General features: G+C 47.6%; 2 protein-coding genes across 2 annotated transcripts; both read left to right on the forward strand.

Annotated features, from left to right (window-relative positions):
* The first annotated feature begins 5,122 nt into the window (after positions 1–5,122).
* Positions 5,123–6,870, forward strand: LOC117836737 (expansin-B2). Its single transcript, XM_034716220.2, has 3 exons — positions 5,123–5,393; positions 5,516–5,625; positions 6,042–6,870. The coding sequence occupies exons 1-3, from the start codon at positions 5,207–5,209 to the stop codon at positions 6,552–6,554; spliced, it is 810 nt and encodes a 269-aa protein (XP_034572111.1). The 5' UTR covers positions 5,123–5,206; the 3' UTR covers positions 6,555–6,870.
* A 3,937-nt stretch (positions 6,871–10,807) lies between these two features.
* On the forward strand, positions 10,808–12,398 carry LOC117836738 (uncharacterized). The gene is made up of 4 exons (XM_034716221.2): positions 10,808–11,131; positions 11,210–11,319; positions 11,391–11,611; positions 11,689–12,398. Exons 1-3 carry the CDS (start codon positions 10,915–10,917, stop codon positions 11,568–11,570), a joined length of 507 nt encoding a protein of 168 aa, XP_034572112.2. The 5' UTR covers positions 10,808–10,914; the 3' UTR covers positions 11,571–11,611; positions 11,689–12,398.
* Positions 12,399–13,025: the final 627 nt, after the last annotated feature.

The following is a 13,025-nucleotide window of genomic DNA, read 5'->3' on the forward strand; positions in this document are numbered from 1 at the left end:
AATAAATGGTCTATAAGCCTCTCACTATTTCATTATTTAGATGCACTAGAGGAGTCTATTGAAAAGGCACAATTGCCGTGGTGGTCGAACCATGGGTACATGACTCCGCCTTCCAGGGTTCAAATCTAGTTGTCCATCTATTTACAATTTTACATGCTGTAAATACTCCGTAGCTGTTTGCATGTCTGATGGAACCATGGAGGCCGGAGGTTGTACTTTCTTCTGGGAAAAAAATAGAGGGGCTGATCCTGACTTGCTAACCAACAACGGTGGTACCTTACTACCTGTGGAAAGAGTCCTTGACTTGTGACTTCAGAGTTAGACGATTAAAATTTGGTCCTAAAAGGAAGACAATTAAAATTTGGTGGTTATATGGGATGTGTTTAATACGTAGTCCAAATCGAAGGTTCTGCGGCTGACCTAGCAGGTACCCCCTTTTCTGAATTGAACTGAAACCCTGCAAGCGACAACTCCAGCCCATCGAGGTTATTTTCTTTCATGCCGAATGCTGAAGCCTTTTGCTCTTTTTCTGATGGCACTCCATTCCCGCAGATTTGGCAATCCTGAAAAGGACCGTCACCATAATTCTAGCAACGGCCAAAGCAGTACTCCCTCCGTCTTAAATTGTAGATCGTTTTAATTTTTTTAGGTTCATAGTTTTTACTATGCATCTAAATATAGTGTATGTCTAGATACATACAAGTATCTATGAACCTAGAAAAATCAAAACGACCTACAATTTGAAACGGAAAGAGTACTATTGCGTTGGTTGAACGCAAAGGATGCTAACCCTCCAACACAAGTCTCTTTCAGTCCAAAGCCCTTTGATTTCCCCGTCACAAAAGTAGTATAATCTACCGTGTGTGACAACGATCCGTCGCTTTTCCACTATTGTGATGAGAGCCGGCCGGCAAAGTCGCCGGCCGCTTAAAGGGGCCGGCCTGACTGAACTGGATTCTTGCCGTAATTACTGGAGTCAAACTGCCCTCCAGTCACTTCCAATGGCCGTACCAAATTACGGGAAGCTATACAGGGAACAGGATGCAGACACTTCCTCCGATCCTATAGGCTTCTGATGATTAACCTTGCTGCATCAGCATGCTGCATGCAGGTTCGCGGTAGCCTGTAGGTGTTCAACAAAGACCACTATACTAAAACGAGGCATCAGCATGTAGGTTCTAGATTCACTTCGAAAAATGGAAGATGCTCCTGAAATAAAAGAAAACAATGTTTTGTGTCCAGCAGTTCAGCTGTCGATTTCATTTTTTCCTTTTCAGTTGCATAAAGTGGTACTAACATGCATATGACAGCGTGAGAAAACGAGAGACCTCAATGATCCATTTCCTTTTGGGCTCGTCAAAACAATTTAGCCCACCGGAAAGAGACCAATAATGGGCTCCAGGCGCATGACAGCCTTCTGCATCTGATAGGTGCGGGCCGCCATGGCGGAAAAGAAAGGCAACCGCCGCCGGGCCCGAGAGCGAGCCAACGGCCCGCATAGAACGTCAACATCGCCGCCGAACGCCGCCCGGAGGTCTCGCGCCGGATTTCTGCGGCCTACGAGGTCGTCGGCCCTCGCGCTCTCGTAACCTTTAAGGGGCCGGCAAACCGCCCACTCTCAACTTCGGCTGAGCTGACAGCTGAGCTTTTAGCGGTCCCGGTGTGGCAAGCAAGCATCTTTGCTGCTGGCGGAATCGCAGGCGGCTGCGATAGATAGTTTGTGGAGGCCTTGTGTACTGTTTTCTGAAAACTAGCTACTCCTTCTGAAGATTCCTTAAACTGGTTTTTTACCCTAATTTATAGAAAGTTTTGTTTCTTTACTCTAACTAGGGTGGATCCAAGACTTGAAGAATGGGAGGTCTGATTTTTCCCCTTCTTTCATCCCCTTTCCTTTTTTTTTCTTCCTCTTCTTCATCTATAGCTAAAATTTTTAGAGGAGCTCCGTGAACTGCGCAGGGATCTACCCCTGCTACCTTCGGACAAGTAGTACCATCATGAAATCGGAATTTCGAGATTTATCAAAATCAATTATTTCTTTTTTTTAATAAAAAATCAGTTCAATAAGTCCTTGTTTCAACCTCAACAACGGACATCACATCGAGAAGGACTCCACAAACTATGGGGAAGCATACATTGGCCCATGATATTGAAAGAAAAATTATAAACTACTCGATTTTTCTTCTCCTCTCCACATCTTCATCCAACCATCTCCAACAAGATTAGGGGATATGGGTTCTCTTACGAGGTTAGGAAGGAGGTGGGTCTCCAGCAAGCTTTTGGAGGTACTGCAGCGAATTGTTTGGAAGCTAGGGTTCACCAAAATGCTCCTGCTTTAGAGGCATGCTAAGGGTAACAGGTTTGCCGAGCAAAGATGGCGCGGCAAGGGAGCGGAGGCACCGTGGGCCACGACAAAAAAATATGTGGGCTAGGATGGGGTTGGGAGGGTGAAGCGAGAAGTATACTGTGGCAGCAGGTTGTAGCGGTGGACACAACAAGTCAGCAACGGCAAGATGAAGGCAGTACGGACTACTCAAAACTGATTTTTCAAAAACTACTAAGGCATGTACACATTGGGATGACATTAGCTGTCTAGGAGAGGTGCCATGTAGGTTTTTTATATGACGTGGAGGGGAGAGGAAGAGGAGAGAAAAAGTTGTCATCTAGTAATTAATGAATGGGCTGGATGAACCGAGCTGTATCTCACTGGTAAGGACGTAAAGTTCCTTGTGGTGGAACCTGTCCACTCAGATTTGAGTCTTCCACTCGCTACAGTGTTTGTAGTTTTTTAGATTTATTTTAGGATTTAATCGTTATTATTCTTTCAGTAGTAGGCGATGTGCCCGTCGACAGAGGGGCACATGTAGTGACTTCGTCAATCTCGAAATCCGTTAGTTCAGTCTTGCGGAGGTGCTCATAGAAGTAGAGTTACATACTTATATTTATAGGATTGAGCGTGTGAATGCGTGTATATAAACATCTGTATTTGTATTTGTATTTGTACTTTATTTTTGGGGAAAAAATAATCTAGAACAGCATAAGAGAAACTCTTAACGACAACATTTTACCCGTTATAAAGATGATGTACGTTACTTGTGTCCACAGCTCCACATATCACTCAACTATTTTTCTTTTGAACGAACGTGCACTGAATGTGTCTATTTCATTGATAATGGAGTGAAACAACCGGGAGACCCGGGGAAAAACAAAAAACTTTTGTACCCATATCACTCAACTATGAGGTGTCATTCAGACTCTCTACACACAACCCATACAATGTATTGCATACACCAACCTTCTGTACCATGGTACACATCCTCGTAAAACTTATTCTGTGAGAAGTAGTTTATTTTCTACAGATACAGACAAACCGCTCAATCTGGCGCACGTTTTGGGGCCTCTTCTAGCCTTGTCCAGATAAATTGAAGTCCAACTCCATGCGTTCATTCTGGGTCAAACAAACCAAGTTTCGCTGCCCTTTTTCCGGTGGCGCTTCAGTGCTCCTCTGCTTCCTTTTGCCGGTGGACGATAAATGTTTTGACCGGCCAAATGAGCACGAGCTGACGAGCTGCGCTGTGCAAGTGCCAGTCTCTGATCGATCAGATGAGAGACATAAGGACGGGCGCCAAGCACATGTCATGCGTGAAGAAAAAGGAGAAGCAACGTCACGTTCTCTCCTGGTTGCGGCTGTTGCGGCACATTATTGCCAATTTGCAAATGGCAAGCTGGTGGAGGAGGACTACGAACGAGATCGCAACTATACGTGCAATCGGTGGGAGACTGCTGCACAGCACCGCACGTACAGTACGTGCGACAACGCCCCGTTCCGCTGGGTGCCGAACGTATACGCTACGCATTATCGTTGATCGACTACACATAGATAACGAAAATAATAGCGCCGGCCTTCACCTCCTTTTAATTTGCGCAGGTAAGATCAGGGCCGTCGTCGTCGCCTATATGGGATCATGGGGTCTCCGATTCCTTTTGCAATTTGCCAACCTTTTTTCCCGTGTTGCGAAATGGAATTGAATGCTCCGCTAAATAAAAAATCCTGATAAGTACAGATCGATGTTGACGAGATGCAAAGTCTCCGATCTGGCGCTAAAGTAATCCACTGATCATAAAATATGCATGGTGGCCGATAAGCAGAACATGCATGCTCAAGGATTGAGGGTCAGATGTTTCAATGCAAGGCGTCGATGAGAAAGTCAGCTGCGCGGTTGTGTCTCGCATGGCTACAGTAGTTACAGAGTGCGACTCTCCATTCACATTTGCATGTGGAAGTTGTACACACACATTACATGCGTATGAAACCATCAAAAGACAAAAAAAAAAAGTCATCCCACAAAAAGGAAAATCTAAAGTCAAATGATAGGCCGGCAAGTGGTAACGATCGATGAATCTGTATTCGGAGATAGTAGAACAAACGATAGATCGATTGTTTTGATGCATGATTGCCTCCCAGTGTTCGGAGATTAACGTCCAGGTGTAGTTTAACCCACCAGCAGTTCGTTTTTCAGTTGCTTGTGAGTTGTGACCGAACGAATCTCCCGATTATTGCTAGGCCAACGCGTCAGCCGTCAGGTGTCAATCTAATCTACAATTAGATCGAAAAGATTTCGGTTAGCTTGCCATACTTAATTGGCATCCCGATGCGTGGTGCAGTCAGGATCAACGGTGATCGCAGGCAGCACGGTATAGCTACTAGGAGTGTAGGGCCCACCGTCACCAGATTCGTGGTCCCGGTCCCGATCCGACGGTTCAGATTCCACGACGGTTGTTGAGAGGAAAGTTGGTCCGCTGAGATGGCTGCGCGGGATGAGTTGGGAATCATTGGCTCATTGGCTGGCTGGCACCGCCACACCGGCGTACGGTAGGGGAGAGCTGCGCGTACGACGACCATGTGGGTAACTGCCAAAGAGCGCGTTTAATTTGTAATGGCAGACTGGCTCGCGGACCGAGTACTCCATTTCCACCATGATTAGCTCGGATCGGTACGGTGGCCATGTGACCCTGTACCTCCAAACACGGCACGTCCGATGTGGCGACGACCACCGATGCCCAACTGCTCGAGCTCCTTTGCCTACCTACTTGTTGTCCGTCTATAAGTACACCGGCAGTCTCGCCCCTTACACCATCACCAAACTACAACACATAAGCCAACAAGTACACAGACAGAAGGTTCTTCTTGGCTTACAAGCTGAGATAGATGGCCGCCCGGGCAGCTGCACTCGTCGTCGCCCTCCTCGCCGTGCTTGTCGCCCATGGCGTCCGAGCACACCCGGAGTTGAACCACACCTCCTCCGCCGCCCGCCAACTCCGCGGCTCCGGAGGCTGGCTCCCGGCCAAGGCCACATGGTACGGCGCGCCCAACGGCGCCGGCCCCGACGACAACGGTATGTATGCGTTCGTTGCCGCTAATTAGCGCTGTCGTGTTAACATGATGTTGCATTGGTTTCGCATGCCGTGTGCCGTGGTGGCTGACATTGTGTCGTGCATCCCCCGATGGTTTCTGCAGGTGGCGCGTGCGGGTTCAAGCACACGAACCAGTACCCGTTCATGTCCATGACGTCGTGCGGCAACCAGCCCCTGTTCAAGGACGGCCAGGGCTGCGGAGCATGCTACCAGGTATCTCCGTTTTAAATTATAAATTATTTTAATTTTTTTGAAAGTCAAATCATTTTATATTTGACTTAAATCATATGGCATCAAATAGATATACTATAAAAATATATTTAATGAAGAAACTAATAGTATTTATTTGGTATCTTAATATTTTATTATATAAATTTAGTCAAAGATGATATTTTGGTTGAGGAGTAGCGGTTAAATTACCCGGATCATTTAATTCATAAGATCGCTCGGTCAAATGTACAGACCTACACTGCCAGAGTAGTAGGAGTAGTATATTTTTTCCTCGAAGTTAACGACATTTTTTAGTAGCCACTAGACTGAGGACTACTAGAATTAATTCTCGAAGTCAAACTAAAACATGCAAAGCGCATCTTTTCACGTTCTCTGCTAACTTAATTACTAAACTCCAGATAAAGTGCACCAACAAGAACAACCCCGCCTGCTCCGGCCAGCCCAAGACGGTGATGATCACGGACATGAACTACTACCCGGTGGCCAAGTACCACTTCGACCTGAGCGGCACTGCGTTCGGCGCGCTGGCGCGGCCGGGCCTGAACGACCTGCTCCGGCACGCCGGCATCATCGACATCGAGTTCCGGCGGGTGTCCTGCGACAACCGGGGCCTGACCATCAACTTCCACGTGGAGCAGGGGTCCAACCCCGTGTACCTCGCCGTGCTGGTCCAGTACGCCAACAAGGAAGGCACCGTGTCGCAGATGGACCTCCTCGAGTCCGGCTCCCGCTACTGGACGCCGATGCGCCGCTCCTGGGGCTCCGTCTGGCGCCTCGACTCCAACCACCCGCTGCGCGCGCCCTTTTCCCTGCGCATCCGCGGCGAGTCACGCAGGACGCTCGTCGCCTACAACGTCATCCCGGCCAACTGGAGGCCCAACACCGACTACCGCTCCTACGTCCAGTACTAATCAGCTTGGTGGGTTCGGTTGTTGATTTTATTTTGGTACCGTACCGTGTGATTATTGCAAATTTTCATTTTGCAATGGGTTTGGCGATTTTTCAGTAACGTGTGTGTGTCCTTGTGTGTGTGCGCGCGCGCGCACTTGGGGCGCGTGGGAAATGGAGGAGGCAAAGTGTGTTATACATGTGTGCTAGCTCTCCCGCCCACCGGCGAAAGTGCGTACAACTAGTGTGCGTTCCATGACTAGAGTGATATACAGCGTGTAACCAAATCGCGGGGGTTATGCCTCGTCAATGGATCATTAATAACTACTTTGTCGATCACATGATTCCGATTATATATTCTAGTAGATGCGGATCCACAGCACACTTTATTATGAGCTTTTCAGATCAGAGATCACCGTAGAAACCGCATTGCACTGTTTTTACATTAGCAGATGTACTGTGACCCCACGTTGCCATGTGGTAGTGGGACGTGTATTCATGTTTTTTGTTTGAGGACTGGCATCTCATGTCTTCTTTTAATTTTAAAATTTTTCTTAACTCTTTTATACATGATGTTTTATTTTTAATCTGCTCCAGCGATAATTTTAAAATAGCCTATTTGGTCATTCTCATGACGTAACATAAACACTCTATGAAGCCTTATGCATAAGGCGTGACATAGTGTTTTTGTCATGCCGTGTAGCCTGGTGTGATAAAAAAAGGCTAGTTTAGAAAATATCATCTCGAATGGGTCCAAAACTAAAATATTTATTTAAATGGATTGCAATAAAAATAGAACTACCCTCGTTCATAACGAGATAGTATGTCATGAGTTGATCCTATGAACTTTGGCAGGGCCGTCGATGAGGGAGTGCGAGGTGAGCGACCGAATAGGGCCACCAAATTGTTAATATGTGATTAAGTATGGATTTAATCAGGAAGGGAAAAGGAAAAGGCCCATTGCATGTCCATTCGTGGCCATCACTGCTAGACAGTATCCAGAAGAATGAATGCATCATGTATGCCATCACTGCTATACAGCATGCATGACAAGCCTCTTGGTGAGTGTGTCGATCGATCAACTAATGATGAAATTCAGCAATTATTTTAGTGTTTGATTACTTCTATAATTGCTTTGCCGTAGAAGGTTAAAACTTCGGATAGGAAGTTTTTTTTTTAAGAGTAAAGTGCATGACCGGTTCTTAAACTTGTCCAGCTGTTATCGGTATTTTAGACCGACAACCCGCCTAGGGAGTTCCCAAGGTGGTGTTTTGTGCGTGGTGTCGTCGAGAATCAAGGAGTCGATGGTGACGCAAGGAACACGATTTAGATAGGTTCAGGCCGCTAGATCGCGTAATACCTTATGTCCTGTGTGTTGATTGTATTGATCTTGTTCTTCGTTGTTTTGGAGGGGGTCCCTGCCCGCCCTTATATAGTCGGGGGAGCAGGGTTACAAGGCGGATTATGTATAAGAGTCCTAGTCGAGTATGTTACAGAGTCCTACTCTAACTCGGTAGAGTAGTTTCCTTTTGATCCGACTAGTCTTCGGGGAGTCCATGAAGCCTACGCGCCCTGCAGGGTAGTCTTCATGTCCAAGTAGGTTTTGGGTACGTTCCTTTGAGTGGATCCGTACAAGTCTTCTGGTGGGCCCGAGGGTGCCCAACCAACAAGCCCCTGAGTACTTTGTAGTTGAGAGGAACAGTTCCGAGTACTTGAAGAACATTGCCCGAGTCTCCTGGTGCTCCCCGAGTACTTCTTACTGCGGTCAACCTTTGAGTACTGAACCTGTACGTGACTGGAAGGTACTCTTAGCAGTTCCCGACGTTTGCTTCGAGTAACCTTTGTCTTGAAACTTTTCATATGGTAGTGTGATGACAATCGCACTCCATATGGAGTAGCCCCGAGCCTTAGGTTGAATCGAAGAATCAGGCTGAGGGTCAAACTTGTAATTTTGCTTCGACTTATCTTAGTCTTCAGAAAAAGAAAACTTTATCCAACGGGTAAGGTACACGCAGCCCCCGAGCACTTGGTCGATTACTTGTAGTCGGAGAAGGGATCAATGTCTTGGTCTGAGTAGCCGTCGGATACTATATGGTGGTAAATCTGAGTCGTATCTGACCATTGCTTGATTAATGGTTGGAATCCGAAAATGTTGCTGATATAATAGGAGGGCCCAACGCTAATTATTGGCACGCCTGTTGTAGCAGATCTGCAATTTGCATCCTTTTTGCAACCCTAGTGCCGCTGCTCCTGTTTGCGCTGCTGCTTCCATTATTGCCCTACCCAATCTTTTGAAGAGAGATCACTGCAGCCTTCTTCACCCCCTTTTTTCCTCAAGATTAGTTGATGCATACCAAGAAGATGGGCAAGAAACCTGAGAAGATCTAGGGGGAGGCCACGACCACCAGCAAGTTGAGATCTAGATCCAAGAAGGGCAAGGAGCCTGAGTTGCCGGTGCCCAAGTGTGGCTCGACGAACCAGACTGCGCCACCGCCTCTTGGGGCCACCTGCAGCATTCTGTGATGAAGGAACCGGTGGTTCAGGCCTTGGTTGATGCGAAGCTGCTCCAACCAAAGGTGGAGCTTGAGTGGAGGCCTGCATATGGAAATACGTGGAAATTCAAAGAGCACCCCAAGGAGACAGTGATGCTGGCTCACGTTATCGAGAGAGGCCTAGCGGTGCCTACCTCTAACTTCTTCAGAGGTATTCTCGAGTATTATAGTCTTCAGCTAGTCCATTTGAATTCGAATGGCGTGCTGCATATGGCTATCTTTGTACACTTGTGCGAAGTGTACTTGGGTGTTTTGCCTAGTCTGGACTTGTTTAGGAAATTGTTCTGGTGTAAACCACAACCCAGCACGACTAGGACATAAGTCTTTGGAGGAGTTGGGTTTCAGTTGAGAAACTCGGGTGCGTATCTTGAGTACGACCTGCCTAATTCTCATGACGATTGGAAAAAGAGGTGGTTTTATATTGGGAACCATGATCCTGTCTTACCAGTAGTCACCGGCCATGCTCTGAAACATGCAGACAACTGGGTAACGGAGCCTGAGGATACCCATGAGATCACCGACTTGTTGGTGCAGATTTCCAAGTTGAGAACTTTAGGGTTGACTGGGGTCCATGTAGCCGCCAATTTCCTCAAATGCAGAGTTCACCCCTGCAACAGCGTGCTCATTGGGGTTTCGAGTACACGGGTTTTAATGACCCGTCGCGTATGTCCCCTGAAGACGTATCCGACGATGATGTGGAGGCGTTGTTGGGTAAGTTCTTCAAGAACTATCAAGGAGTGCCAGTACTCCTAGGAGTCCTCTGATAGTTTGACGGTTGGTATGGACCCACAGAGGTATTTTTGCTTCTCTTTGTTCATTTTGTGTAGTCGAAGATGTAGTCGGTTGATTTTGTTGACAAGTAGTACTTTCCGAGTAACAATGTTGTCTTTTGTAGTCCCGGGTGCTGGTTGGTTTCTTGACCACGCCTTCCGAGGATAAGGAGGTAGCCGAGGGTAAAACTGAAGATGCGCCTTCTGCTCCTCCGGCTAAGAGACGCGGAGTAGTGCGGAAGAAACCCGCTACTCAGCATACTGCGACTGCTTCGGACTTGACCCCTGATGGGTCACGAGGTACCAAGGTATGTAGTCGTGAGTTGTAACTATTTGAGTACTTTGAGTTTCTTGTTGACTTAGTCGTATTACTTCCAGAATACTGACGATATTAGTCTGTATGTTGAAAAGGCCGCCAACTTGACTTTTGGTGATCACGAGGCTACTTCTGCTGAAGTAGTCATGATTGCCATAGATGCAGCTGCCGGTGTCGCGGTTGTTGAAGAGCTTTCTGTGGAGGAGGTGTTGTCAAACTTAGGGTCAGCAGCCCCCGAGCGTGTAGCCCCCGAGCCGATAGCCCCCGAGCTGAGAGCCCCCGGGCAGGCTACTTACCCAGTAGGTGATGAGGCCACGGCATCTGTGGTGGCGGATGCTGTGAAGACACCGGAAGTAGCTGCTGATGCTTCGTTGTCTGAGGATGTTACTGGTGGTGAGTACGTGATCTGTTCTGGTAGTCGTGTGTACGTAGTCTCAACCTTGGTTCTTTTCAGGACTTAGCGAAAGAGTGGAGGACTTTCCTCTTATGGCCCCTGTGGAGCCAGTGCCAAGTATCTAGTCGGTGGTAGTCGAAAAGAGGCATGTTCGTTTGCCACCGCGATCAGCCTAGTAAGGATTTTTGTAGTCTTTTCCTTTGTTTGATGATTTTTGTACTTTGTAGCCGGATGATAATCTTGTAACTTGATCGATCCAGGGATGCTGAAGACATTATTTCCGTCGAGGTGGAGGCGGAGGTTGAGGTTGGCCCGTCAACTACCGTTTCTAAGCCCATAGTCGACTTGACTATGGATGCTGCTCTTGAGATCGAAGACGCAAGTCTTGTGGGTGCTACCATGAATATGCTACAGGAGGTCATCCGCTCAGTGGAGGGCCTTACGGTCCTTGAGAGTTCTGGAGATGTGCCGCCTACAGCGGCTGAAGTTGCGTTGACTGTGAGCGCGACTGGTGCTGATGCCTTGGCACTGGTTGTTGCGATAGGAGTAGGCGAAGTCGGCGCAACAGGTATGTTACTGGAGTAGGTATGCTTTTGAAAGGGAGCTCCCTTATACCCAGTAGCTAACCTTGATTTTTTCTTGTCAGGGTCTGTTGTGAGTAAAGTGCCGAAGCCTCAAGTCGCCAAGAGCACTGGGGATTCGGTACTCGAGCTTCCATCGGAGTCGGAGATCAAGAGAGCTATCCAGAGCTTTCAGGTGTGTATGGCCCATTTTCTCTGACTAATTGTATTTTGACAAGTCTTGATGCTTGTGTTGTGGTGTTGTAGGATCTGTATGATAAGGCCCAGAAAAATACTCGGGCTCTTCAAGAGCACAGTGAAGTCGCACAGCGGGTAGCGCAATTGGAGCAAGAGTGTCTCCGCCTTACAGATTCCTTGAGAGTTCATGAGGAGGCCGCAAAATCTTTTGCGATTGAGAGGAGTGATCATGAAGTCCTTCAGGAGTGACTGGAGAATCGCTATAGATCTTTGAATCAGAGAATATCAGGGTGAGTACTCGTGGTTGTTGAGTATGTTTTAATCGTAGTCGTAGATTTTTCTCTGATTTCTGTGTTGCTTGACGCAGAGCTCAAAGGCAAAGAGGCTGCTACAAGTAGCCAAGTACTTGACTGGAGAAATGCTCACGACCGGGTAGCCGATGAGGCCGTCCACCTTAGGGCGTCACTAGCGGAAACTCGGGCAGCTTACGAGCGCGAGAAGGAGAGGAAACATCGGATGGGAATGATGCTGGCATTGGCTATGGTGTCCTATAGAGGCCATGCTAAAACTGCGGAGAAACTGGAGGGTGTTCTTCAAGAGTTGACTAGTGCTGCTCAGGACACAGTCAATGCTATTGCTCCAACCGAAGATGATGCTGAGCCTTTCTCGCTAGTCGAGAGACTGAGAGCTGCCCCGGGTAGAGTCGCTGGACTGTGCAAGACTATCTGCAAGCAAGTCCACGCAGTTGTCAAGTCATATTACCCGAGGGCGAACTTGTCAGCGGCTGGAGATGGTATTGCCCGGAACTGCACAGAGGACGCTTATGCACAGTATCTTGAAGAGGCTGAGCCCATTGCAGCGAGGATGACCGAGTTTATATCCTTGGAGGAACCCTTGTCGTTTGAACTCGTGTTGTATTTTTTGCCGAACACTTGTGACTGTACTTAAACAATTGTATTGTAAATCTTGCTCTGTCGAGAAATTTAAATTCTGATTATGAACGATGATCTTTGTTGGTTGACCTCGTAGTCAGGAAACAAATCCGAGTAATCGAGTAGTCGTAGTATTTGGTGTGGTCTTCAATTATTGAAGTTGCTGGTAAGGGTATTGTAGCTATTATTGCCTTGTACTTGAGAGGGTGCATGGGTACACTGTTCACTTTTGTCCGTTGTGCTCAGTGTGGTCACATGCATGGAGTTAAGTCGTTTTTCTGACCTTTGTCAGTGTCTCAGGTTATTCGTCACGAGCGAGCAGTAACTGCGAGTAGTTGGCAGTTGCAGCCCTTCAGCTATAAGTGAGCCTCTGGGTACTTAATCAGGATTATGCCCTTCAGTATAGTGATAGCTTGCTTCAGGTTGCTGTTGTTTGATAGTAGAGAGCTTCAAATGAGTGTCCCAGTGCTAGAAGATTCCTCATAGATTAGAGCCACCTTCCTTTCACAGACTCTTACGCTCGTAGGGATAGCCGCGATGCTAGAAGAATCCTCGTAGTAGGGTTTGCCGCGTGCCTCATCTTGCAACTCGTGATCCAGCTTAGTTCATGCTGGAACTTGCGAGTGAAGGATGATGAGCTCCGCGGTCTTTATCCGGCTCCTTGATTAGAGGTGGAGGTGTGGCATACGGTAAGGACTTGTGCGCTGAAGCTGTCCAGGGAGCAGCTTCGGGGAGTGCACTTCGTCTCCCTAGTGCTTTTCTTCCTGATCCC

The sequence above is a fragment of the Setaria viridis genome, chromosome 9 (genome assembly GCF_005286985.2).
Source record: "Setaria viridis chromosome 9, Setaria_viridis_v4.0, whole genome shotgun sequence".
Lineage (NCBI taxonomy): Eukaryota > Viridiplantae > Streptophyta > Magnoliopsida > Poales > Poaceae > Setaria > Setaria viridis.